This window comes from Coregonus lavaretus, assembly GCF_964263955.1.
Source record: "Coregonus lavaretus genome assembly, contig: HAP1_SCAFFOLD_6504, whole genome shotgun sequence".
Taxonomy (NCBI): domain Eukaryota; kingdom Metazoa; phylum Chordata; class Actinopteri; order Salmoniformes; family Salmonidae; genus Coregonus; species Coregonus lavaretus.
In genome coordinates, this window is record NW_028163182.1 from 7,114 (window position 1) to 32,350 (window position 25,237).

The 25,237-nt window shown below is 44.9% G+C and overlaps 1 protein-coding gene across 1 annotated transcript; it reads right to left on the reverse strand.

Annotated features, from left to right (window-relative positions):
• Positions 1-11,347: 11,347 nt before the first annotated feature.
• On the reverse strand, positions 11,348-23,754 carry LOC311118415 (testican-3-like; the record flags this gene model as incomplete). Its single annotated transcript, XM_084193217.1, has 4 exons — positions 11,348-11,514; positions 18,674-18,811; positions 22,141-22,203; positions 23,530-23,754. Coding segments are annotated over 4 exons (593 nt in total), but the record flags the coding sequence as incomplete, so codon positions are not given.
• Between the last annotated feature and the right edge of the window lie 1,483 nt (positions 23,755-25,237).

A 25,237-nucleotide genomic window follows, 5' to 3' on the forward strand; every position in this document is an offset into this window, starting at 1 on the left:
TGTTAATTAATCATCCACACTGGTAATTCTAAAGGCATGAGAGGAGGACTTTAAGATAGTTTATTTTACCAAGTTGAGAGTAATTTACAATACTGTGAAAAGTGTGAAGATTATAATTTGGTAATAATATATATGATTTGAACCATAAAATAACAGAAGAGAGAGAGAGCTTTCCCAGAATGAGGGATACCTGTTGCTAGTCAATTGTACTAATCTTGGATGACTTTTACGGGATAGAAGTAAGTTGAGGTATTATCAAATGTTGTCATTTAAATTTCATTTTTATTATGCTTTAATAAACAACAAGTTGGTATTTGAAACTAAATTAATGCAATGAGCTGCAGTAATCAGAGGAACGCACAATCTAATGCGAAACAGCTATTACCTAGATAATTTATTTAGTAATGAGATCAGGAAGATAGGAGCAATAAAGAAGCAAGGGACAGTCTCAAAAATAAATAAGGGATGGCAATTGGATGATGAATTACCAATATTACCTAAGTGATTATTTAGGTAGGTGGTAATATTGACACATGGGCAGAGACATGTGTCAAGAGGGGGGATGATGGTGGATGGTAGGATTAAAGATAAATAGACGAAGAATACTAATGTGAACGGTATGATTAGAGAGGGGTTAAGGAAAACACACAGGAGAGCAGGAAGAAATGGGGTACAATGTCTACCGATAGTATTAACTACAATCAGGAGAACTCCAGATAAAGAAGGGTTATTGCCATTGGAGAAGGGATTTGGTAGACCATACAGAATGCCCGAGTTAGGAGGACTGGAGCAGGCAGAAATAGAAATTGAGAGCACCCTAGCAGAACACATGAGAAGGTAGTTTATTAACCACACCTGTATGTCAGAGGTTTTGTGCCCCACAGGTGAACTAAAGGAGAAGGTGACCCACTCTATCTAACCAGGTGACTGGGTGTGGATCCAATCCTTAAAGAAGAAAAACTGGAAGCAGCCCTGTTGGGAAGGTCCATATCAGGTCCTATTGGTGACGGCCTTCGCTGTAAGAATTGCGGAAAGATCCACCTGGGTGCATGTCACACACTGTAAAAAGGTAAACCCAGCTACACATGACGAATAAACACAGAGTTAGGAGAAAGAACCAATCACCACTAGGGCTCGGGGGTTGGCTCCTTAATGAAGATTCCCTTACCCTGTCTGATCATCCCTGTGTGCGTTCAATAGAAAGTAAAGCAATGGGTTGGCCTCTGGCGTCTAACATGTTCTCAGGGCAAGGGTGGGGATTCACAGGTCTCCTGACGGTAGGTAGCTGTCTGATTGTGGGGGCCATATTCCTAGCACACTCAAACCCTCATGATCCGCCAGAAGTAGTAGTTAACCTAACACAAGTTGATAAAATAATACCCAAGCACAGTCTACGTAGGCATAGGAGACAGCTTGACGTAGGGAAAGGGGAATTACTAGTGACTGTAGGAAAGGACATCACCTTTGAGGTCTTTGCGGACCAGTTGGGGAGTTGGGGACTACTGGCTGGTAGTATCGTAAAGGATGGGAGATATATATGTATGTCACCATGTACATCCTGGGACCATGTAGTTGCTCATACCGAGAGGGGGGGGATATGTCAATCTCCATACACAGTTTACCTGACAAGTGAGATATGCACTTCAACTGGGGCACCCTATAGAGTACACCTCTCTGAGGGAAGTAGTGAGACCGGGGCTGTGGTGAAGACAGTGCAAACTATAGACCTGAAGGAAGTAGTACAGGTGGAGACTGGGTATAGGGATCCTAACCTGTGGTTGGAATGGATTCAGTATACGGCAAGAACTATGTCTAAAGAGCCTGTGGGACGGCCAAACCAAGGTTAACAACTACTCCGTTCCCCTTGACGGGCTTTAACTCTCTGTCAGGTTTATCCTGCATGATTAAATTGTTCAAGCCACCTGGGAATGTGGTGAAGGAGTCTTGTAGTAACTTGCACTATCTGTATCCCCCGATAACAAAGTCACCCCGACCTAGGTTACCTCCGTTTGAAGTCTCAGGGGATTCTTATTATTGTTTTTCTAGGACTAATAAGATAGGATACAGGGTAGGGCATCTTAGCTCCTGCTCCCACACAGAGAATGTCACAACTAAAGAGACCATGACTAATCTCTCCTCTTTGTTGCAGCCAGAGGATTTTAGGAACCAAAACCAGGCCCGTGCTGACATCTGGTGGTTGTGTGGTGATAACAGATTCTGGCCTCACCTACATACGCAAACAATCAAATGTGTCAGAGACTGGTGAGATGTCACGTAGAAAGCGGGGCCTACTCCCGGGATCCTTTAATGAAAGGATATACACTGCTCAAAAAAAGAAAGGGAACACTTAAACAACACAATGTAACTCCAAGTCAATCACACTTCTGTGAAATCAAACTGTCCACTTAGGAAGCAACACTGATTGACAATACATTTCACATGCTGTTGTGCAAATGGAATAGACAACAGGTGGAAATTATAGGCAATTAGCAAGACACCCCCAATAAAGGGCTGGTTTTGCAGGTGGTGACCACAGACCACTTCTCAGTTCCTATGCTTCCTGGCTGATGTTTTGGTCACTTTTGAATGCTGGCGGTGCTTTCACTCTAGTGGTAGCATGAGACGGAGTCTACAACCCACACAAGTGGCTCAGGTAGTGCAGCTCATCCAGGATGGCACATCAATGCGAGCTGTGGCAAGAAGGTTTGCTGTGTCTGTCAGCGTAGTGTCCAGAGCATGGAGGCGCTACCAGGAGACAGGCCAGTACATCAGGAGACGTGGAGGAGGCCGTAGGAGGGCAACAACCCAGCAGCAGTTCTGCTACCTCCACCTTTGTGCAAGGAGGAGCAGGAGGAGCACTGCCAGAGCCCTGCAAAATGACCTCAAAATGACCTTGTGTCTGCTCAAATGGTCAGAAACAGACTCCATGAGGGTGGTATGAGGGCCCGACGTCCACAGGTGGCGGTTGTGCTTACAGCCCAACACCGTGCAGGACGTTTGGCATTTACCAAAGAACACCAAGATTGGCAAATTCGCCACTGGCGCCCTGTGCTCTTCACAGATGAAAGCAGGTTCACACTGAGCACATGTGACAGACGTGACAGAGTCTGGAGACGCCGTGGAGAATGTTCTGCTGCCTGCAACATCCTCCAGCATGACCGGTTTGGAGGTGGGTCAGTCATGGTGTGGGGTAGCATTTATTTTGGGGGGGGGCGCACAGCCCTCCATGTGCTCGCCAGAGGTAGCCTGACTGCCATTAGGTACCGAGATGAGATCCTCAGACCCCTTGTGAGACCATATGCTGGTGCGGTTGGCCCTGGGTTCCTCCTAATGCAAGACAATGCTAGACCTCATGTGGCTGGAGTGTGTCAGCAGTTCCTGCAAGAGGAAGGCATTGATGCTATGGACTGGCCCGCCCGTTCCCCAGACCTGAATCCAATTGAGCACATCTGGGACATCATGTCTCGCTCCATCCACCAACGCCACGTTGCACCACAGACTGTCCAGGACTTGGCGGATGCTTTAGTCCAGGTCTGGGAGGAGATCCCTCAGGAGACCATCCGCCACCTCATCAGGAGCATGCCCAGGCGTTGTAGGGATGTCATACAGGCACGTGGAGGCCACACACACTACTGAGCCTCATTTTGACTTGTTTTAAGGACATTACATCAAAGTTGGATCAGCCTGTAGTGTGGTTTTCCACTTTAATTTTGAGGGTGACTCCAAATCCAGACCTCCATGGGTTGATAAATTTGATTTCCATTGATAATTTTTGTGTGATTTTGTTGTCAGCACATTCAACTATGTAAAGAAAAAAATATTTAATAAGATTATTTCATTCATTCAGATCTAGGATGTGTTATTTTAGTGTTCCCTTAATTTTTTGAGCAGTGTATATTGATGGGATAGGAGTACCTCGAGGGGTTCCATAAGAATTCAAAGCTAAGAATCAGATCGCAGCTGGGTTTGAATCAAGTATTTTCTGGTGGTCAACAATTAATAAAAATGTAGATTGGATAAATTATATTTACTATAACCAGCAAAGATTTATAAACCACACTCGTGATGCAATAAAGGGATTGGCTGAGCAGACAGCGGCAACTAGCTTAATGGCATGGCAGAATAGAATAGCTTTAGATATGCTTTTGGCTGAGCGGGGCGGAGTTTGTGTTCTGTTTGGATCTATGTGCTGTACTTTCATCCCCAACAATACAGCACCAGACGGGTCCATGACCAAAGCTTTTCAGGGACTCACCACGCTGGCGAACGAACTGGCCGAGAACTCTGGTATTGATAGCTCCCTAAACGGTTGGTTTGATCAAATGTTTGGTAAATGGAAAACTATTGTTGTAACTATTCTGGGGAGAGTTATAGCTTCTATGGGTATACTTGTTCTTTGTGGATGTTGTATTATTCCCTGTGTCCGAGGGTTGGTGAGCAGGGCGTTGGAGAATGCAGTTTCCCAACAGATGGTGAGATACGGCCCAATCCCGGACTCCGACCTAAGGAATGAAGGATATGACCTACCAGGCTTGGTGGAGGACGACGACGATTCAGATAGTTTGAGACTGGATGTTTTCCTAGAACTATAAATCTCTAGTTTAAAAGTTATTGTAATGATCTTTTGTGTATTAAAGTCTTGTTTTAAGTATGATGTACTAGTTAACCGATGTTGCAGGATGTGATGAAGCAAATGTTCTTCACTATAGGCTTAGACTGTTGTTTCCAGATAGTGGGTAAACAGGTTAGGTACCATTGCTAAAGAGTAACGTTACGCTTTTAATCATGGGGTATCCCTGATGAACCTGTATTGAATGAGACAATCTTTAATGTTTTTATATGCAAATCAACTTATATGCTTCAATGTGTGTGATTCATTTCTATAACAACATATATTTTGTGAGTATGTGTGTAATATTTAGTCAAAGGGTGGATTGATAGAATAATTATTAATGACTAATTATTACACCCTGAAACTGTGTGAAATGTGTTAGAATGTGTGAGTGTAGGACCAGTAAAGACTATGACATTGAGCTACTATTTAGCAATGTGAGTAAGAGTTAGACCAGACAACAAAGGACAAGGAGAACTGGCTACAGACAACTGAGAAACCAAGATAAAGAGGCCCCTCCCAAATTAGGGAGGAGAGAAACTGTTAGGCTTTTTAAGGAGTATGAAACATGGTGCAGGATATTGTGAGAACGGCGATAACTGAGGAATGCAGGGAGTAGGCTATGATAAGCTATGATAGGCTATGATAGGCTATGATAGGCTATGGTAGGCTATGGTAGGCTATGATAAGAAAGTGTGTGTGTGAACTGATGGTCTAAAATATGGACTCTGAAATTGTGATGGCAGAATTCTCAATGAATAAACATCTCTGACTGCAGACCGGGACTCTGGCCGTTACTTTAAACATCTCTGACTATGCAGACCGGGACTCTGGCCGTTTCTTTAAACATCTCTGACTATGCAGACCGGGACTCTGGCCGTTTCTTTAAACATCTCTGACTACGCAGACCGGGACTCTGTCCGTTTCTTTAAACATCTCTGACTGCAGACCGGGACTCTGGCCGTTTCTTGATTTTGGGAGACGCACAGAGACACTGAAATAGTTTGTTAAAAATTTCACATAACAGTTACTAATTACTAGTACAGTACTAACCTATGTTACTAGTTACTAGTACAGTGCTAACCTATATAATACAGTACCTATGTTACTAGTTACTAGTACAGTACTAACCTATATAGTACAGTACTAACCTATATAGTAGAGTACCTATGTTACTAGTTACTAGTGAAGTACTAACCTATATAGTACAGTACCTATGTTACTAGTTACTAGTACAGTACTAACCTATATAGTATAGTACATATGTTACTAGTTACTAGTACAGTACTAACCTATATAGTACAGTACTAACCTATATAGTAGAGTACCTATGTTACTAGTTACTAGTGAAGTACTAACCTATATAGTACAGTACTAACCTATATAGTAGAGTACCTATGTTACTAGTTACTAGTACAGTACTAACCTATATAGTAGAGTACCTATGTTACTAGTTACTAGTACAGTACTAACCTATATAGTACAGTACCTATGTTACTAGTTACTAGTACAGTACTAACCTATATAGTACAGTACTAACCTATATAGTAGAGTACCTATGTTACTAGTTACTAGTACAGTACTAACCTATATAGTAGAGTACCTATGTTACTAGTTACTAGTACAGTACTACCCTATATAGTACAGTACCTATGTTACTAGTTACTAGTACAGTACTAACCTATATAGTATAGTACCTATGTTACTAGTTACTAGTACAGTACTAACCTATATAGTACAGTACTAACCTATATAGTACAGTACCTATGTTACTAGTTACTAGTACAGTACTAACCTATATAGTACAGTACTAACCTATATAGTAGAGTACCTATGTTACTAGTTACTAGTACAGTACTAACCTATATAGTAGAGTACCTATGTTACTAGTTACTAGTACAGTACTAACCTATATAGTATAGTACCTATGTTACTAGTTACTAGTACAGTACTAACCTATATAGTACAGTACTAACCTATATAGTATAGTACCTATGTTACTAGTTACTAGTACAGTACTAACCTATATAGTACAGTACTAACCTATACAGTACAGTACTAACCTATATAGTATAGTACCTATGTTACTAGTTACTAGTACAGTACTAACCTATGTTACTAGTTACTAGTACAGTACTAACCTATATAGTACAGTACCTATGTTACTAGTTACTAGTACAGTACTAACCTATATAGTACAGTACTAACCTATATAGTACAGTACTAACCTATATAGTAGAGTACCTATGTTACTAGTTACTAGTACAGTACTAACCTATACAGTACAGTACTAACCTATATAGTATAGTACCTATGTTACTAGTTACTAGTACAGTACTAACCTATATAGTACAGTACTAACCTATACAGTACAGTACTAACCTATATAGTATAGTACCTATGTTACTAGTTACTAGTACAGTACTAACCTATACAGTACAGTACTAACCTATATAGTATAGTACCTATGTTACTAGTTACTAGTACAGTACTAACCTATATAGTATAGTACATATGTTACTAGTTACTAGTACAGTACTAACCTATATAGTACAGTACTAACCTATATAGTATAGTACCTATGTTACTAGTTACTAGTACAGTACTAACCTATATAGTACAGTACTAACCTATATAGTATAGTACCTATGTTACTAGTTACTAGTACAGTACTAACCTATATAGTATAGTACCTATGTTACTAGTTACTAGTACAGTACTAACCTATACAGTACAGTACTAACCTATATAGTATAGTACCTATGTTACTAGTTACTAGTACAGTACTAACCTATATAGTATAGTACCTATGTTACTAGTTACTAGTACAGTACTAACCTATACAGTACAGTACTAACCTATATAGTATAGTACCTATGTTACTAGTTTCTAGTACAGTACTAACCTATATAGTACAGTACTAACCTATATAGCATAGTACCTATGATACTAGTTACTAGTACAGTACTAACCTATATAGAACAGTACCTATGTTACTAGTTACTAGTACAGTACTAACCTATATAGTACAGTACTAACCTATATAGTACAGTACTAACCTATATAGTAGAGTACCTATGTTACTAGTTACTAGTACAGTACTAACCTATATAGTATAGTACCTATGTTACTAGTTACTAGTACAGTACTAACCTATATAGTACAGTACTAACCTATACAGTACAGTACTAACCTATATAGTATAGTACCTATGTTACTAGTTACTAGTACAGTACTAACCTATACAGTACAGTACTAACCTATATAGTATAGTACCTATGTTACTAGTTACTAGTACAGTACTAACCTATATAGAACAGTACTAACCTATATAGTATAGTACCTATGTTACTAGTTACTAGTACAGTACTAACCTATATAGTATAGTACCTATGTTACTAGTTACTAGTACAGTACTAACCTATATAGTACAGTACTAACCTATATAGTACAGTCCCTATGTTACTAGTTACTAGTACAGTACTAACCTATATAGTACAGTACCTATGTTACTAGTTACTAGTACAGTACTAACCTATATAGTACAGTACTAACCTATATAGTACAGTACTAACCTGTTTAATAATAAATCAGACATTCAGGCAGAAAGACACACAGACACAGACAGACAAACAGACAGGCAGACAGACAGACAAGTCTTTGGTCAATATAGTTTTTTATTCCAGTAAATCATATACACTGTAAAAAATACATTTGTATAATTTTCCTAAAACCATATATGTGGTGTGTGTCCCAATGTAGCCTTGTCTGAGCCAGAACGACCCATAGGGTTATCCCTAGTAGCCTTGTCTGAGCCAGAACGACCCATAGGGTTATCCCTAGTAGCCTTGTCTGAGCCAGAACGACCCATAGGGTTATCCCTAGTAGCCTTGTCTGGGCCAGAACGACCCATAGGGTTATCCCTAGTAGCCTTGTCTGAGCCAGAACGACCCATAGGGTTATCCCTAGTAGCCTTGTCTGAGCCAGAACGACCCATAGGGTTATCCCTAGTAGCCTTGTCTGAGCCAGAACGACCCATAGGGTTATCCCTAGTAGCCTTGTCTGAGACAGAACGACCCATAGGGTTATCCCTAGTAGCCTTGTCTGAGCCAGAACGACCCATAGGGTTATCCCTAGTAGCCTTGTCTGAGCCAGAACAACCCATAGGGTTATCCCTAGTAGCCATGTCTGAGCCAGAACAACCCATAGTTGTTATCCTTAGTAGCCTTGTCTGAGCCAGAACAACCCATAGGGTTATCCCTATGGAATAGGGTGCTATTTGGACCATGTTCCTATGGGCTCAGTGCACTACATAGGGAATAGGGTGCCATTTGGACCATGTTCCTATGGGCTCAGTGCACTACATAGGGAACAGGGTGCCATTTGGACCATGTTCCTATGGGCTCAGTGCACTACATAGGGAATAGGGTGCTATTTGGACCATGTTCCTATGGGCTCAGTGCACTACATAGGGAACAGGGTGCTATTTGGACCATGTTCCTATGGGCTCAGTGCACTACATAGGGAACAGGGTGCCATTTGGACCATGTTCCTATGGGCTCAGTGCACTACATAGGGAACAGGGTGCCATTTGGACCATGTTCCTATGGGCTCAGTGCACTACATAGGGAACAGGGTGCCATTTGGACCATGTTCCTATGGGCTCAGTGCACTACATAGGGAACAGGGTGCCATTTGGACCATGTTCCTATGGGCTCAGTGCACTACATAGGGAACAGGGTGCCATTTGGACCATGTTCCTATGGGCTCAGTGCACTACATAGGGAACAGGGTGCCATTTGGACCATGTCCCTATGGGCTCAGTGCACTACATAGGGAACAGGGTGGCATTTGGGATTCAGATGTTGTGCATTATTAGAAGCAATGCGATATATAGAAAATAGTTTGGACTTCATATTTTGTCCCACACTGTTATTTATTTCTCAACAGTAATTTGGTCAAAGTAGTGCACTACATAGGGAACAGGGTGCTATTTAGACCGTATGGTCCCCTGGTCAAAGTAGTGCACTACATAGTGAAGTTAGACCGTATGGGCCCCTGGTCAAAGTAGTGCACTACATAGGGAACAGGGTGCTATTTAGACCGTATGGTCCCCTGGTCAAAGTAGTGCACTACATAGTGAAGTTAGACCGTATGGGCCCCTGGTCAAAGTAGTGCACTACATAGTGACTAGGGTGCCATTTGGGATGCATATTTAATCTCTACTTAATGTCTCATCAGTTTCTGTTTCTGTTGGAAAACAAGGATCAGAGGAAATTAGAATACAGTAACAACTTCTTTATCATCACTGGAACACAGGTAACGATAGAGGAAAGAGAGGGAAGGAGATAGGAGGAGAGGAGAGAGGAAGAGAGGAAGAGAGGAAGAGAGGAAAGGAGAGGAGAGGAGAGGAGAGGAGAGGAGAGGAGAGGAGAGGAGAGGAGAGGAGAGGAGAGGAGAGGAGAGGAGAGGAGAGGAGAGGAGAGAGGAAGAGAGGAGAGGAGAGGAAGGAGAGAGGAAGAGAGGAGAGGAGAGGAGAGGAGAGGAGAGGAGAGGAGAGGAGAGGAGAGAGGATAGGAAAGGAGAGGAGAGGAGAGAAGAGAGGAGAGGAGAGGAGAGAGGAAGAGAGGAGAGGAGAGGAAGGAGAGAGGAAGAGAGGAAGAGAGGAGAGGAGAGGAGAGAGGAGGAGAGGAGAGGAGAGGAGAGGAGAGGAGAGGAGAGGAGAGGAGAGGAGAGGAGAGGAAGAGAGGAGAGGAAGGAGATAGGAGGGAGGAGAGGAGAGAAGAGAGGAGAGGAAGGAGAGAGGAGGAGAGGAGAGGAGAGGAGAGGAGAGGAGAGGAGAGGAGAGGAGAGGAGAGGAGAGGAGAGGAGAGGAGAGGAGAGGAGAGGAGAGGAGAGGAGAGGAGAGGAGAGGAGAGGAGAGGAGAGGAGAGGAAGGAGAGAGGAAGAGAGGAAGAGAGGAGAGAGGAAGAGGGGAGAGGAGAGGAGAAAGGAGAGAGGAAGGAGATAGGAAGGAGGAGAGGAGAGGAGAGAAGAGAGGAGAGAAGAGAGGAGAGGAAGCACTGTGCTTCTGGAAATACGAATACACAGCTCGCAATTGACTGTCGATAAACTAGTCTATAATCTCTGAAGTTCTCGCTGATTGGACGACTCCCCAGAGTTACAGCCACGTAGGCCATTCAAACGTTAGACGGCACAGAAAGGGAAATCATAAACAAACATTTACCAGCTATTAAAAGGTGGGCTAATCATTATGACATCATCATACACAGCAAGGTCACTTCCTGCTTACAGACAACACCAAACACAGAATTCTAATCTGCCCAGACTGTTATGCTTGGTTTTTCCTGATGTGGACACGCCACAAAGGGCAGAAACCAATAGATCAGAATTCTGTTGTTGTTGTTGTTGTTGTTGTTTCTGTTGTTGTTGATGACGTCCGTTAGCAGGAAGTCACCCCACTTTGTACGATGGTGTCATATTGCAGAGTCCACCTTTAAGTTAGGAACAGACAACAAACACAGAGAGTGCATTCCAAATGGCACCCTATCCACTATGTAGTGAACTACCTTTGACCAGAACCCTATGGGACCTGGTGCACTACACAGGGAACAGGATGCCATTTGAGACGCAGCCAGAGAGAGAGAAATGTCTTTAGTCTGTTAGTGGTGTAGAGGTCGCCTAGCAACTATTATTGCTGCTGTAGTCCCCCTAGCGATGTGCAGAGTGACGGAGTTATGACAGATATCTTTCCTCTCTGTCATAGTCATCCTCATCATCTTCATCATCCATCTGGGACAGGTCGCTCAGGACGAAGGCATCATCTTCATCATTGTCATAGTCGTCGTCAGAGAAGAGAGAGTCTCCGCTGCCCTGATCTCCAGATGATTCCAACACCACCCCTACAGAACACAGGAAGGAACTCCTGTTAAACACCACCCCTATAGAACACAGGAAGGAACTACTGTTAAACACCACCCCTACAGAACACAGGAAGGAACTCCTGTTAAACACCACCCCTACAGAACACAGGAAGGAACTACTGTTAAACACCACCCCTACAGAACACAGGAAGGAACTACTGTTAAACACCACCCCTACAGAACACAGGAAGGAACTCCTGTTAAACACCACCCCTACAGAACACAGGAAGGAACTACTGTTAAACACCACCCCTACAGAACACAGGAAGGAACTACTGTTAAACACCACCCCTACAGAACACAGGAAGGAACTACTGTTAAACACCACCCCTACAGAACACAGGAAGGAACTACTGTTAAACACCACCCCTACAGAACACAGGAAGGAACTACTGTTAAACACCACCCCTACAGAACACAGGAAGGAACTACTGTTAAACACCACCCCTACAGAACACAGGAAGGAACTACTGTTAAACACCACCCCTACAGAACACAGGAACCAGGAAGGAACTACTGTTAAACACCACCCCTACAGAACACAGGAAGGAACTACTGTTAAACACCACCCCTACAGAACACAGGAAGGAACTACTGTTAAACACCACCCCTACAGAACACAGGAAGGAACTACTGTTAAACACCACCCCTACAGAACACAGGAAGGAACTACTGTTAAACACCACCCCTACAGAACACAGGAAGGAACTACTGTTAAACACCACCCCTACAGAACACAGGAAGGAACTCCTGTTAAACACCACCCCTACAGAACACAGGAAGGAACTCCTGTTAAACACCACCCCTACAGAACACAGGAAGGAACTACTGTTAAACACCACCCCTATAGAACACAGGAAGGAACTACTGTTAAACACCACCCCTACAGAACACAGGAAGGAACTACTGTTAAACACCACCCCTACAGAACACAGGAAGGAACTACTGTTAAACACCACCCCTACAGAACACAGGAAGGAACTACTGTTAAACACCACCCCTACAGAAAACAGGAAGGAACTACTGTTAAACACCACCCCTACAGAACACAGGAAGGAACTACTGTTAAACACCACCCCTACAGAACACAGGAAGGAACTACTGTTAAACACCACCCCTACAGAACACAGGAAGGAACTACTGTTAAACACCACCCCTACAGAACACAGGAAGGAACTACTGTTAAACACCACCCCTACAGAACACAGGAATGAACTACTGTTAAACACCACCCATACAGAACACAGGAAGGAACTACTGTTCAACACCACCCCTACAGAACACAGGAAGGAACTACTGTTAAACACCACCCCTACAGAACACAGGAAGGAACTACTGTTAAACACCACCCCTACAGAATACAGGAAGGAACTACTGTTAAACACCACCCCTACAGAACACAGGAAGGAACTACTGTTAAACACCACCCCTACAGAACACAGGAAGGAACTACTGTTAAACACCACACCTACAGAACACAGGAAGGAACTACTGTTAAACACCACCCCTACAGAACACAGGAAGGAACTACTGTTAAATACCACCCCTACAGAATACAGGAACCAGGAAGGAACTACTGTTAAACACCACCCCTACAGAACACAGGAAGGAACTACTGTTAAACACCACCCCTACAGAACACAGGAAGGAACTACTGTTAAACACCACCCCTACAGAACACAGGAAGGAACTACTGTTAAACACCACCCCTACAGAACACAGGAAGGAACTCCTGTTAAACACCACCCCTACAGAACACAGGAACCAGGAAGGAACTACTGTTAAACACCACCCCTACAGAACACAGGAAGGAACTACTGTTAAACACCACCCCTACAGAACACAGGAAGGAACTACTGTTAAACACCGCCCCTACAGAACACAGGAAGGAACTACTGCTAAACACCACCCCTACAGAACACAGGAAGGAACTCCTGTTACACACCACCCCTACAGAACACAGGAAGGAACTACTGTTAAACACCGCCCCTACAGAACACAGGAAGGAACTACTGCTAAACACCACCCCTACAGAACACAGGAACCAGGAAGGAACTACTGTTAAACACCACCCCTACAGAACACAGGAAGGAACTACTGTTAAACACCACCCCTACAGAACACAGGAAGGAACTACTGTTAAACACCACCCCTACAGAACACAGGAAGGAACTACTGTTAAACACCACCCCTACAGAATACAGGAAGGAACTACTGTTAAACACCACCCCTACAGAACACAGGAAGGAACTACTGTTAAACACCACCCCTACAGAACACAGGAAGGAACTCCTGTTAAACACCACCCCTACAGAACACAGGAACCAGGAAGGAACTACTGTTAAACACCACCCCTACAGAACACAGGAAGGAACTACTGTTAAACACCACCCCTACAGAACACAGGAAGGAACTACTGTTAAACACCACCCCTACAGAACACAGGAAGGAACTACTGTTAAACACCACCCCTACAGAATACAGGAAGGAACTACTGTTAAACACCACCCCTACAGAACACAGGAAGGAACTACTGTTAAACACCACCCCTACAGAAAACAGGAAGGAACTACTGTTAAACACCACCCCTACAGAACACAGGAAGGAACTACTGTTAAACACCACCCCTACAGAACACAGGAAGGAACTACTGTTAAACACCACCCCTACAGAACACAGGAAGGAACTACTGCTAAACACCACCCCTACAGAACACAGGAAGGAACTACTGTTAAACACCACCCCTACAGAACACAGGAAGGAACTACTGTTAAACACCACCCCTACAGAACACAGGAAGGAACTACTGTTAAACACCACCCCTACAGAACACAGGAAGGAACTACTGTTAAACACCACCCCTACAGAACACAGGAAGGAACTACTGTTAAACACCACCCCTACAGAACACAGGAAGGAACTACTGCTAAACACCACCCCTACAGAACACAGGAAGGAACTACTGTTAAACACCACCCCTACAGAACACAGGAAGGAACTACTGTTAAACACCACCCCTACAGAACACAGGAAGGAACTACTGTTAAACACCACCCCTACAGAACACAGGAAGGAACTACTGTTAAACACCACCCCTACAGAACACAGGAAGGAACTACTGTTAAACACCACCCCTACAGAACACAGGAAGGAACTCCTGTTAAACACCGCCCCTACAGAACACAGGAAGGAACTACTGTTAAATACCACCCCTACAGAATACAGGAACCAGGAAGGAACTACTGTTAAACACCACCCCTACAGAACACAGGAAGGAACTACTGTTAAATACCACCCCTACAGAATACAGGAACCAGGAAGGAACTACTGTTAAACACCACCCCTACAGAACACAGGAAGGAACTACTGTTAAACACCACCCCTACAGAACACAGGAAGGAACTACTGTTAAACACCACACCTACAGAACACAGGAAGGAACTACTGTTAAACACCACCCCTACAGAACACAGGAAGGAACTACTGTTCAACACCACCCCTACAGAACACAGGAAGGAACTACTGTTAAACACCACCCCTACAGAACACAGGAAGGAACTCCTGTTAAACACCACCCCTACAGAACACAGGAAGGAACTACTGCTAAACACCACCCCTACAGAACACAGGAAGGAACTACTGTTAAACACCACCCCTACAGAACACAGGAAGGAACTACTGTTAAACACCACCCCTACAAAACACAGGAAGGAACTACTGTTAAACACCACCCCTACAGAACACAGGAAGGAACTCCTGTTACACACCACCCCTACAGAACACAGGAAGGAACTACTGCTAAACACCACCCCTACAGAACACAGGAAGGAACTACTGTTAAACACCACCCCTACAGAACACAGGAAGGAACTACTGTTAAACACCACCCCTACAGAACACAGGAAGGAACTACTGTTAAATACCACCCCTACAGAATACAGGAACCAGGAAGGAACTACTGTTAAACACCACCCCTACAGAACACAGGAAGGAACTACTGTTAAACACCACCCCTACAGAACACAGGAAGGAACTACTGTTAAACACCGCCCCTACAGAACACAGGAAGGAACTACTGTTAAACACCACCCCTACAGAACACAGGAAGGAACTACTGTTAAACACCACCCCTACAGAACACAGGAACCAGGAAGGAACTACTGTTAAACACCACCCCTACAGAACACAGGAAGGAACTACTGTTAAACACCACCCCTACAGAACACAGGAAGGAACTACTGTTAAACACCACCCCTACAGAACACAGGAAGGAACTACTGTTAAACACCACCCCTACAGAATACAGGAAGGAACTACTGTTAAACACCACCCCTACAGAACACAGGAAGGAACTACTGTTAAACACCACCCCTACAGAACACAGGAAGGAACTACTGTTAAACACCACCCCTACAGAACACAGGAAGGAACTACTGTTAAACACCACCCCTACAGAACACAGGAAGGAACTACTGCTAAACACCACCCCTACAGAACACAGGAAGGAACTACTGTTAAACACCACCCCTACAGAACACAGGAAGGAACTACTGTTAAACACCACCCCTACAGAACACAGGAAGGAACTACTGTTAAACACCACCCCTACAGAAAACAGGAAGGAACTACTGCTAAACACCACCCCTACAGAACACAGGAACCAGGAAGGAACTACTGTTAAACACCACCCCTACAGAACACAGGAAGGAACTACTGTTAAACACCACCCCTACAGAACACAGGAAGGAACTACTGTTAAACACCACCCCTACAGAACACAGGAAGGAACTACTGTTAAACACCACCCCTACAGAACACAGGAAGGAACTACTGTTAAACACCACCCCTATAGAACACAGGAACCAGGAAGGAACTACTGTTAAACACCACCCCTACAGAACACAGGAAGGAACTCCTGTTAAACACCACCCCTACAGAACACAGGAAGGAACTACTGTTAAACACCACCCCTACAGAACACAGGAAGGAACTACTGTTAAACACCACCCCTACAGAACACAGGAAGGAACTACTGTTAAACACCACCCCTACAGAACACAGGAAGGAACTACTGTTAAACACCACCCCTACAGAACACAGGAAGGAACTACTGTTAAACACCACCCCTACAGAACACAGGAAGGAACTACTGTTAAACACCACCCCTACAGAATACAGGAAGGAACTACTGTTAAACACCACCCCTACAGAACACAGGAAGGAACTACTGTTAAACACCACCCCTACAGAACACAGGAAGGAACTACTGTTAAACACCACCCCTACAGAACACAGGAAGGAACTACTGTTAAACACCACCCCTACAGAACACAGGAAGGAACTACTGCTAAACACCACCCCTACAGAACACAGGAAGGAACTACTGTTAAACACCACCCCTACAGAACACAGGAAGGAACTACTGTTAAACACCACCCCTACAGAACACAGGAAGGAACTACTGTTAAACACCACCCCTACAGAAAACAGGAAGGAACTACTGCTAAACACCACCCCTACAGAACACAGGAACCAGGAAGGAACTACTGTTAAACACCACCCCTACAGAACACAGGAAGGAACTACTGTTAAACACCACCCCTACAGAACACAGGAAGGAACTACTGTTAAACACCACCCCTACAGAACACAGGAAGGAACTACTGTTAAACACCACCCCTACAGAACACAGGAAGGAACTACTGTTAAACACCACCCCTATAGAACACAGGAACCAGGAAGGAACTACTGTTAAACACCACCCCTACAGAACACAGGAAGGAACTCCTGTTAAACACCACCCCTACAGAACACAGGAAGGAACTACTGTTAAACACCACCCCTACAGAACACAGGAAGGAACTACTGTTAAACACCACCCCTACAGAACACAGGAAGGAACTACTGTTAAACACCACCCCTACAGAACACAGGAAGGAACTACTGTTAAACACCACCCCTACAGAACACAGGAAGGAACTACTGTTAAACACCACCCCTACAGAACACAGGAAGGAACTCCTGTTAAACACCACCCCTACAGAACACAGGAAGGAACTACTGTTAAACACCACCCCTACAGAACACAGGAAGGAACTACTGTTAAATACCACCCCTACAGAATACAGGAAGGAACTACTGTTAAACACCACCCCTACAGAACACAGGAAGGAACTACTGTTAAACACCACCCCTACAGAACACAGGAAGGAACTACTGTTAAACACCACCCCTACAGAACACAGGAAGGAACTACTGTTAAACACCACCCCTACAGAACACAGGAAGGAACTACTGTTAAACACCACCCCTACAGAACACAGGAAGGAACTACTGTTAAATACCACCCCTACAGAATACAGGAACCAGGAAGGAACTACTGTTAAACACCACCCCTACAGAACACAGGAAGGAACTACTGTTAAATACCACCCCTACAGAATACAGGAACCAGGAAGGAACTACTGTTAAACACCACCCTTACAGAACACAGGAAGGAACTACTGTTAAACACCACCCCTACAGAACACAGGAAGGAACTACTGTTAAACACCACCCCTACAGAACACAGGAAGGAACTACTGTTAAACACCACACCTACAGAACACAGGAAGGAACTACTGTTAAACACCACCCCTACAGAACACAGGAAGGAACTACTGTTAAACACCACCCCTACAGAACACAGGAAGGAACTACTGTTAAACACCACCCCTACAGAACACAGGAAGGAACTACTGTTAAACACCACCCCTACAGAACACAGGAAGGAACTCCTGTTAAACACCACCCCTACAGGACACAGGAACCAGGAATCAGGAAGGAACTACAGTTAACCACGTGTGCCTTTTTTAAATGTATGTAGTTCTGTCCTTGAGCTGTTCTTGTCTGTTGTTCTGTATTATGTAATGTTTCATGTTCTGTGTGGACCCCAGGAAGAGTAGCTGCTGCTTCTGCAACAGCTAATGAGGATCCTAATAAAATACCAAAATACCAGAAATCAGGTGAGGGCTTGGTCGATTGGTCAATCAATCAATCAATCAATCAATCAATGAAGTTACGGTAAACTTTTTACCGGCATCAAACCAACGAGTCAGTCGAAAATGATTTTCCCCCAGAATGCTTAGCGTGGACCTACCGCAGTCCGCCGCTCCGTGGGTCCGTGACCCTGCGACCTCGTTGCCATAGCGATCGACACACCAACACTGTCCGCTGCTGCCGTGGCACTGATGGGACCGGTAGTAGCCCTCTGCATCACACACCGGCAGGTACTGACCTAGCGGTTATAGAGGTCAGGGGTTATAGAGGTCAGGGGTTAAGAGGTCAGCGGTTATAGAGGTCAGGGGTCATAGAGAGAGGTTAGTGTGTCAGCGGTTATAGAGATCAGCGGTTATAGAGGTAAGGGGTCATAGAGAGAGGTTAGTGTGTCAGCGGTTATAGAGGTCAGCGGTTATAGAGGTCAGGGGTTAAGAGGTCAGGGGTTATAGAGGTCAGGGGTTAAGAGGTCAGCGGTTATAGAGGTCAGGGGTCATAGAGAGAGGTTAGTGTGTCAGCGGTTATAGAGGTCAGCGGTTATAGAGGTCAGCGGTTATAGAGGTCAGGGGTTATAGAGGTCAGGGGTTAAGAGGTCAGCGGTTATAGAGGTCAGGGGTCATAGAGAGAGGTTATAGAGGTCAGGGGTTATAGAGGTCAGGGGTTAAGAGGTCAGCGGTTATAGAGGTCAGGGGTCATAGAGAGAGGTTAGTGTGTCAGCGGTTATAGAGGTCAGCGGTTATAGAGGTCAGGGGTTAAGAGGTCAGCGGTTACAGAAGGTCAGGGGTTAAGAGGTCAGCGGTTATAGAGGTCAGCGGTTATAGAGGTCAGGGGTTATAGAGGTCAGGGGTTAAGAGGTCAGCGGTTATAGAGGTCAGGGGTTAAGAGGTCAGCGGTTATAGAGGTAAGGGGTCATAGAGAGAGGTTAGTGTGTCAGCGGTTATAGAGGTCAGCGGTTATAGAGGTCAGCGGTTATAGAGGTAAGGGGTCATAGAGAGAGGTTAGTGTGTCAGCGGTTATAGAGGTCAGGGGTTAAGAGGTCAGGGGTTAAGAGGTCAGCGGTTATAGAGGTAAGGGGTCATAGAGAGAGGTTAGTGTGTCAGCGGTTATAGAGGTCAGCGGTTATAGAGGTCAGGGGTTATAGAGGTCAGGGGTTAAGAGGTCAGCGGTTATAGAGGTAAGGGGTCATAGAGAGAGGTTAGTGTGTCAGCGGTTATAGAGATCAGCGGTTATAGAGGTCAGGGGTTATAGAGGTCAGGGGTTATAGAGGTCAGGGGTTAATAGGTCAGCGGTTATAGAGGTCAGCGGTTATAGAGGTCAGCGGTTATAGAGGTCAGGGGTTATAGAGGTCAGGGGTTAAGAGGTCAGCGGTTATAAGAGGTCAGCGGTTATAGAGGTAAGGGGTCATAGAGAGAGGTTAGTGTGTCAGCGGTTATAGAGGTCAGCGGTTATAGAGGTCAGCGGTTATAGAGGTAAGGGGTCATAGAGAGAGGTTAGTGTGTCAGCGGTTATAGAGGTAAGGGGTCATAGAGAGAGGTTAGTGTGTCAGCGGTTATAGAGGTCAGCGGTTATAGAGGTCAGGGGTTAAGAGGTCAGCGGTTATAGAGGTAAGGGGTCATAGAGAGAGGTTAGTGTGTCAGCGGTTATAGAGGTAAGGGGTTAAGAGGTCAGCGGTTATAGAGGTCAGCGGTTATAGAGGTCAGCGGTTATAGAGGTCAGGGGTTATAGAGGTCAGGGGTTAAGAGATCAGCGGTTATAGAGGTCAGCGGTTATAGAGAGAGGTTATAGAGGTCAGCGGTTATAGAGGTCAGGGGTTAAGAGGTCAGCGGTTATAGAGGTCAGCGGTTATAGAGAGAGGTTATAGAGGTCAGCGGTTATAGAGGTCAGGGGTTATAGAGGTCAGCGGTTATAGAGGTCAGGGGTTATAGAGGTCAGGGGGTATAGAGGTCAGCGGTTATAGAGGTCAGGGGTTAAGAGGTCAGGGGTTATAGAGGTCAGGGGTCATAGAGAGAGGTTAGTGTGTCAGCGGTTATAGAGATCAGCGGTTATAGAGGTCAGGGGTTAAGAGGTCAGCGGTTATAGAGGTCAGCGGTTATAGAGGTCAGCGGTTATAGAGGTAAGGGGTCATAGAGGTCAGCGGTTATAGAGGTCAGGGGTTATAGAGGTCAGCGGTTATAGAGGTCAGGGGTTAAGAGGTCAGCGGTTATAGAGGTCAGCGGTTATAGAGGTCAGCGGTTATAGAGGTAAGGGGTCATAGAGGTCAGCGGTTATAGAGGTCAGCGGTTATAGAGGTCAGGGGTCATAGAGAGAGGTTAGTGTGTCAGCGGTTATAGAGGTCAGGGGTCATAGAGAGAGGTTAGTGTGTCAGCGGTTATAGAGGTCAGGGGTTATAGAGGTAAGGGGTCATAGAGAGAGGTTAGTGTGTCAGCGGTTATAGAGGTCAGCGGTTATAGAGGTCAGGGGTTAAGAGGTCAGCGGTTATAGAGGTAAGGGGTTATAGAGGTCAGCGGTTATAGAGGTCAGCGGTTATAGAGGTCAGCGGTTATAGAGGTCAGGGGTCATAGAGAGAGGTTAGTGTGTCAGCGGTTATAGAGGTCAGGGGTTATAGAGGTAAGGGGTCATAGAGAGAGGTTAGTGTGTCAGCGGTTATAGAGGTCAGCGGTTATAGAGGTCAGGGGTTAAGAGGTCAGCGGTTATAGAGGTCAGGGGTCATAGAGAGAGGTTAGTGTGTCAGCGGTTATAGAGGTCAGGGGTTATAGAGGTAAGGGGTCATAGAGAGAGGTTAGTGTGTCAGCGGTTATAGAGGTCAGCGGTTATAGAGGTCAGCGGTTATAGAGGTCAGGGGTTATAGAGGTCAGGGGTTATAGAGGTCAGCGGTTATAGAGGTCAGCGGTTATAGAGGTCAGCGGTTATAGAGGTCAGCGGTTATAGAGGTAAGGGGTTATAGAGGTCAGGGGTTATAGAGGTCAGGGGTTATAGAGGTCAGCGGTTACAGAGGTCAGCGGTTATAGAGGTCAGCGGTTATAGAGGTCAGGGGTCATAGAGGTCAGCGGTTATAGAGGTCAGCGGTTATAGAGGTCAGGGGTCATAGAGAGAGGTTAGTGTGTCAGCGGTTATAGAGGTCAGCGGTTATAGAGGTCAGCGGTTATAGAGGTAAGGGGTTATAGAGGTCAGGGGTCATAGAGAGAGGTTAGTGTGTCAGCGGTTATAGAGGTCAGCGGTTATAGAGGTCAGCGGTTATAGAGGTCAGGGGTTATAGAGGTCAGGGGTTAAGAGGTCAGCGGTTATAGAGGTAAAGGGTCATAGAGAGAGGTTAGTGTGTCAGCGGTTATAGAGGTCAGCGGTTATAGAGGTCAGCGGTTATAGAGGTAAGGGGTTATAGAGGTCAGGGGTCATAGAGAGAGGTTAGTGTGTCAGCGGTTATAGAGGTCAGCGGTTATAGAGGTCAGGGGTTAAGAGGTCAGCGGTTATAGAGGTCAGCGGTTATAGAGGTCAGCGGTTATAGAGGTCAGGGGTTAAGAGGTCAGGGGTTATAGAGGTAAGGGGTCATAGAGAGAGGTTAGTGTGTCTCACCCAGTAGCTTCTCCCCAGTCTGTTTCTTGTTAATACTGGTCAGTTCAGACCAACAGGGGGAGTCTGGAGAGGAGAGATGCAACACAATTAGGGGAGTATTCATTAGTGTACACCGTAGCACAACGGTCTGCAACAGAAAACAAAAACAAGTGTTTCTTATTGGACAAGATCAGCTAAGTGTCTCCCCGTTTCGGTCCCATTTGCGTCTGTTTGGTTCCTAGTGAATACATCCCTGGACTATGATCACACAAATGATTAATGACCAGAAACACTGTTAATCAAATGTTCTTAGTTTTTATACTTTTTTACATTTCTCCGTACGATCATTTCTTAAAATATGAGTCAAGTTTAGATAATGTCTGTACGTACCCACGAATAAAGTTGTGTTGGTCAGAAATAAGCATGTTTCATTTATAAATCATGCTAAAACTGTTTAAAGTTCATAGTTTACTGTGAAGTTCAAGATGAATAAATCACATTGTTGCTGTGGATTTGTGGCCTGGAGAAATCCAGTCTGTCATGTTTGGCAATGACACAGGCTACAAGCCGTGGAATGTTAGCAGCCAGCCAGCCAGGTACCACACTGAAGGACTACAACCCCGACATGCCCAGCCAGCCAGCACACTGAAGGACTACAACCCCCAGCCAGCCAGCCAGGTACCACACTGAAGGACTACAACCCCGACATGCCCAGCCAGCCAGCACACTGAAGGACTACAACCCCCCAGCCAGCAAGCCAGGTACCACACTGAAGGACTACAACCCCGACATGCCCAGCCAGCCACAACATTGAAAGACTATAACCCCCCCAAGCCCAACCAGCCAGCCAGCCACAACACTGAAAAACTACAACCCCCAAGCCCGGCCACCACACTGAAAGACTACAAAAGCCACAAGCCTGCAGCCAGCCAGAAGAGACAGAAGAGGAAGCCGAGACAGCCGACCGAATGACTAGTTCTGATCGGAGCGGGCTCGCTCTAGCCCGCTTGTTGCCCCGCCCTGCGGAGGGGGTGCCTGATTGGACAACAACAAACACAGCTCATGGGAAGCAGGAACACCTGAAAGAGGGAACGCCCACTTACACAGACCGACCACTTTGGGAAAAACAGACCGAGGGCCTTAGAAAAAATAAATACACAATGGTAAACGGCTTGAGTCGTTCATCTTAGTTTAATACACCATCACTGCAGCCAGGTACCACACTGAAGATCTCCAACAGCCACAACCCCCCTTGCCAGCCCAGTCACTCCAGCTGCATCATTCAGATCTAATGAGACCTGGCACACCTGAAGACGATTAACTGGGATAGGACTCCAGGCAGAAGGACACGTTTAGTCCTGTGTGTGTGTGTGTGTGTGTGTGTGTGTGTGTGTGTGCGTACCTCCTCACCTGTGTATCTCTGGAAGCAGGTGCACCACTCTGCACTGGAGAGGAGGAGTGTGTCGCCGTGTGTGTCACAGGAAGTGAAGAGCGCGTCGGAGCAGCCTTCCTTCCTGTCCAGCCCCAGCCTGCTGAGCTCTGATCGGTCCAGCTGGAGGTCAAAGTTTGTGTCGATGCGGGAGAACATCCAACCAAGAGGATCCTTACAGATAGGCCCCGACCCTGAGCTGAACTCTGGAGACGAGAGGTCAAAGGACAGAGGTCAGAGGCGAGTCATACGATAATGAAAGGGTTGTGACTAGTTCAGTTCTAGATGTGTTTTGAATGCGTTGGACTGTGATAATACAGACAGCAGTTAGATGGTGTGTTCTGGAGAGACACAGAGAGAGTTATTACAGCATTACTGCTGGACCTGGATGTATTATTATTATTACTACTGAAATTAACTGGATTTCATTATCCTCAATGTACTGGATTTACTGAAATGCTGCTGGAACACTACACTGCTTTGGCAATATCTACTAATTGTATTTCATGGCAATTTGAATTTGAGAGAGAGAGAGAGAGCAGGGAGAGAGAGAGAGGTAGAGAGAGGGGGAAACAGAGTGAGAGAGAGAGAGAGGAGGAGAGAGTGGGAGAGAGAGAGAGAGATAGAGGGGGAATGAGAGAAAAAACAGAGTGAGAGAGAGAGGGGGAGAGAGAGAGGGAAACAGAGTGAGAGAGAGAGAGAGGAGGAGAGAGTGGGAGAGAGAGAGAGCGACAGACAGAGAGGGAGAGCGACAGACAGAGAGGGAGAGAGACAGACAGGCAGACAGACAGACAGACAGGCAGAGAAAGAAAGCGAGAGAGAGAGAGAGAAAACACCAAATAATGCATGCAGAGCAGAATTAGGCCGATTCCCGCTAATTATCACAATCCAGAAAAGAGCCGTTAAATTCTACAACCACCTAAAAGGAAGCGATTCCCAAACCTTCCATAGCAAAGCCACAGTGGTGTAAAGTACCTAAGTAAAAAATACTTTAAAGTACTACTTAAGTAGTTTTTTTGGGCTACCTGTACTTTACTTTACTATTTATATTTTTTGACAACTTTTACTTTTACTTCACAACATTCCTGAAGAAAAGAATGTTCCTTTTAGAATGCTGAGCAGGACAGGAACATGGTCCAATTAACACACTTATCAAGAGAACATCCCTGGTCATCCCTACTGCCTCTGATCTGGTGGTTTTGTAAATGATGTCTGAGTGTTGGAGTGTGCCCCTGGCTATCCGTACATTTAAAAAACAAGAAAATGGTGCCGTCTGGTTTGCTTAATATAAGGAATTTAAAATTATGTATACTTTTGATATTTAAGTATATTTTAGCAATTACATTTACTTTTGATACTTAAGTATATTTCAAACAAAATACATTTAGACTTTTACTCAATTATTATTTTACCGGGTGACTTTCACTTTTACTTGAGTCATTTCCAAGGCCCTTCTCCCCCGATTGTTTTTTGCAACAATTTCAAAAAACCTGTTTTCGATTTTTCGTTAGGTTGTATTGTGTGTAGATTGATGAGGGAAAATGTATTTAATCAATTTTAGAATAAGGCTGTAACGTAATGTTTTTTTGGGGAAAAGTAAAGGGGTCTGAATACTTTTCGAATGTACTGTATCTATTGGGTGAAATACCACAGTGTGCCATCACAGCTGCAAGATTTGTGACCTGTTGC